Source organism: Fulmarus glacialis, unplaced genomic scaffold (genome assembly GCF_000690835.1).
Source record: "Fulmarus glacialis isolate BGI_N327 unplaced genomic scaffold, ASM69083v1 scaffold12501, whole genome shotgun sequence".
In the NCBI taxonomy this organism is placed as follows: domain Eukaryota; kingdom Metazoa; phylum Chordata; class Aves; order Procellariiformes; family Procellariidae; genus Fulmarus; species Fulmarus glacialis.
In genome coordinates, this window is record NW_009192189.1 from 1 (window position 1) to 3295 (window position 3295).

At 45.6% G+C, this 3295-nt stretch overlaps 1 protein-coding gene across 1 annotated transcript in view; it reads right to left on the bottom strand.

The window, feature by feature from the left end:
• Positions 1-12: 12 nt before the first annotated feature.
• Positions 13-3295, bottom strand: part of NTN4 (netrin 4) — a gene marked incomplete at both ends in the record, with an annotated part of 36758 nt that continues 33475 nt past the window's right edge. Inside the window, one exon of the mRNA XM_009586972.1 lies at positions 13-132. Within this exon, the coding sequence (XP_009585267.1) occupies positions 13-132 (120 nt within the window). The remainder of the gene's footprint in view (positions 133-3295) is intronic.

A 3295-nucleotide genomic window follows, 5' to 3' on the forward strand; every position in this document is an offset into this window, starting at 1 on the left:
AGCCGGGGAGGCAGTGGTCGCAGCGGGGCCCCGCCACGCCGGGCTTGCAGGGGCAGTCGCCCGTGCTGGGGTCGCAGAAGGTGCGGGGGCCCAGGGGGAGTGTGGCTGATCCCAGGGGGTGGCAGGAGCAGGCTGCGGGGGACACCGAGGGGGAAGAAAGAGCATCTGTGAGTGCAAAAGCTCTGCGGGACAAAGGCACGGGAGATACCTGCGAAACCACCACTCTGCCTAGGGACAATGATGTTTCTGGGCTTTTTTTTCCTCTCACCTGCATAAATCTGACCAGAATCTCCCTTTAGAAACCGTATGACTTTAACTTTTGTGAGGTATCTTAATTAGTCAATCTACCCTGGTTTCGTGTTATGTTTTGCCAAACAGGCCTTTATTACTTTCCTTATAGTATCTGGACTCCAGTCCAGCCAAGTACCCAGGGATTGTGCCTGGCTCACAGTGATGTTTAAGCAGCTGTGGGTGCTTCATTGCAAAAATGAATCAGAACATAATTGCTTTCTAAAGTAATAACACTGTCTTGCATCCAGGAGGTTAATAAAACCCCTCAGAATGGTCATTTTAATTAAACTGGAGGCTGAGCAAAAAGTACCCCTCTGTCTCTGTCTGTTTTTCTTTTAAAGCCATCATTTCAAAACATTAAAAAAAAAGAATGAGGACACCGATGGCTCAGAAATACGCTTTTGCATATACTTCGGGACACGGGTTTGCAGAGTGGATGTCAGAAACGCCATCTGCTCTTTTTTCCTCCCCTACAACCCCCTGCAGCAGAACAATGCACTGGAAGCGTACTGGGACACACTGGGAGAAACAGCCATTCTCACAAATCAGAAAGGATGCCCTAAAATGGGTGAAGTGAAATCCTACTTCTTAGGATTTTTCTTTTGCATAAACGTAATTTGTGTCTGTTGCAAGACTACAATCTTTTTTCCCCAAAAGATGTTAATCTTTTCAAAGATCAGAAATACAGTTATCAAAAGCGTGAGCCAAACCACTGACATTTGGCCTGGCCAGCAGGCAACGCGGTGCCCCGCAGGACCAGTAGCTGAGTGACTCGTGCTCTCCTTCCCTCAGGGCTTGGTTCTCTGACCAGGACATGTTACGGTCAGCCTTGTGCATTATGGCAAAAAAATCCCTGCTGAAAGACTTTTGTCTAAAACTCCATTTACATAAAAATTAGATTTCCTGAGAAAATCTCATTTGGAAGGAAAATTTTCACCAAATTCTAATACAAATATTTTTATTTTGCAACTGTGAAGGCAATAAAGCAGAAAAGCCACTGCATGCAACACAACCTTTCTTTCTCTTAAAATACTTACTGCTGCACACATATACTTAATTTTTGCTCTGACAACATTTTTGTGGTTTCAGGGATTTGACATACCTGGAGTGTCGTTTCAAAATATTAAAGGATAGATTAATATTGGCAGTTAACTTAGAGGCGACTACGATTCCAAAATCTTTGCCAAAGTAATCCCCAAATTTTCCCCACCCTTTCCATTCCCAAACAAATATAATTATATAAAATTAAAAGATTAGAAAGCCTCTCCACAAACTGCATAACTAGCTGCAGGCAGTGAACTCCGGTACCTTTAATAGCATAGTTTTCAACAGCGCTCACCGAGACTCGCATACCTTTCCCCTGAAGTCTGTGAAGTGTTTTATACCTGACACATGTAGCCAAATGCTCTCTTTTTCTACTAGATGTGGTGGGTATTTCTGGCATTCCTCAGGCCCTTCAGGGGAAATATCAAGCACTTAAAGCTCTTCTATTCTCCTGCAGTCAGTGAGCTAAACCCACTGCTCAGAGAGAGATTTGGTCCTGTTTCGGTTGGGTTTCAGGTGAGTTTTACACCCAGCCCTACCGGGGTTGGAGCTTTTTATGTTTTAGACAATGCTTTCACAGTATTTTTTTCTTAATGGAAAATATAATGGCAATGGCAACACCATGGTGAGGCAAGAATATTAAATTTACAAAGGCTGTTACGAAAAATACAGCAGCAAGCTCATAGGCAATTAAAATGGCAATTAAAAATGAGGATGTAGTTGGCTGTACTTTTTAATAAAAGCTGCAAAGACAGCTGTTGTAAAGGTTGGTCATTTCTACAAGTGCTGCGCACCCATCTCCATGGGCCCCGTCCTTCCTGGCTGCTCCCCTACGAGCTACCAGGGCGCCGACCTGCTTTCCATCGGTGGCCAGCGAATTGAAGATTTTTCGTCTTGCATCTTGGGTGGAGGCCCAAGATGACACTAAGCAGCATTAATCTGGATGCTTTGGGTGGCAAACTTACAACATGGTAAACGTTTGCGATGTGCTGCAGTGGGGACGTGCTGAGCAATGCAGAGACATAAAGTGCAGCCTGTCACTACGCACCGGGCACAGAAATGAGACTCTAGAGCTCAAATGTGAGCATGTTGTACCAACTTCGAAAGAAATGCATGAAAATAGGACCAAATGCTTCCATACTATGGCAATGGCAGGAAGAAAAAGACTGCAGGACCGATTATACAACATTTGGCAGCTGCAGCTACTGCTCCTTCGTGGGCTGCTGCGCTGAGTGTTGGTTTTAGACCCTGTTTTCCTCCTTCCACTCAAGCTGCACTTCACTGTAGCACAGGTAGTAGGAGACCCACATCCAGGAAGGTGAGAGGAGCAGCTGAGCAGCAGATAAAGCAGCTACAGACAGTGCTGGATGGTCCTTCGTGGTGGATACACGGGCGCAGAGCACGAGACTCTCAGTGCGAGGCTTTGGGACAGTGCCTGTCTCGTGCTGTGGCCACCCCACCAGGGAGGCTGGGGTTTCCACGGCCAAGGGAGCTCAGTGAGAGAAGGGCTGGCTGGGCACCACTAGCCTGGCACCAAGAGAAACCTTCCACAAGCTTGATCTTGCTTTCTTTTCGATTTGTAAGCAGCATCGTTAAAATGCCAATTTACCAACCTGTACTACATAGCAATATTTTGCACGTGACTTCCACATGCATATGAATTAACAGCTGCCTGTCCCGGCATCGCACATGCTGATTGGGATCAAAACCCAGTGAGCAGGACTCCAGCGGAGCTGGATTTTCCCACCCTGGATTGGTGATACTGTTGTGGTTTCTTCAGCTGCCAGCTAACCTTTGGAAATGATAAATATTTATTCTCAAAAACCTACAGTTGAAAAGCAAAAATAAACTCTGCAATTATAAAACCCGATTTATTGTCTGCAATTATACTGTAGCTGAGGCTTAAAAATTCATGAGGGATGTAAAGAAAAGGACCGATAGGTATGGCGGGGGGGAAGAG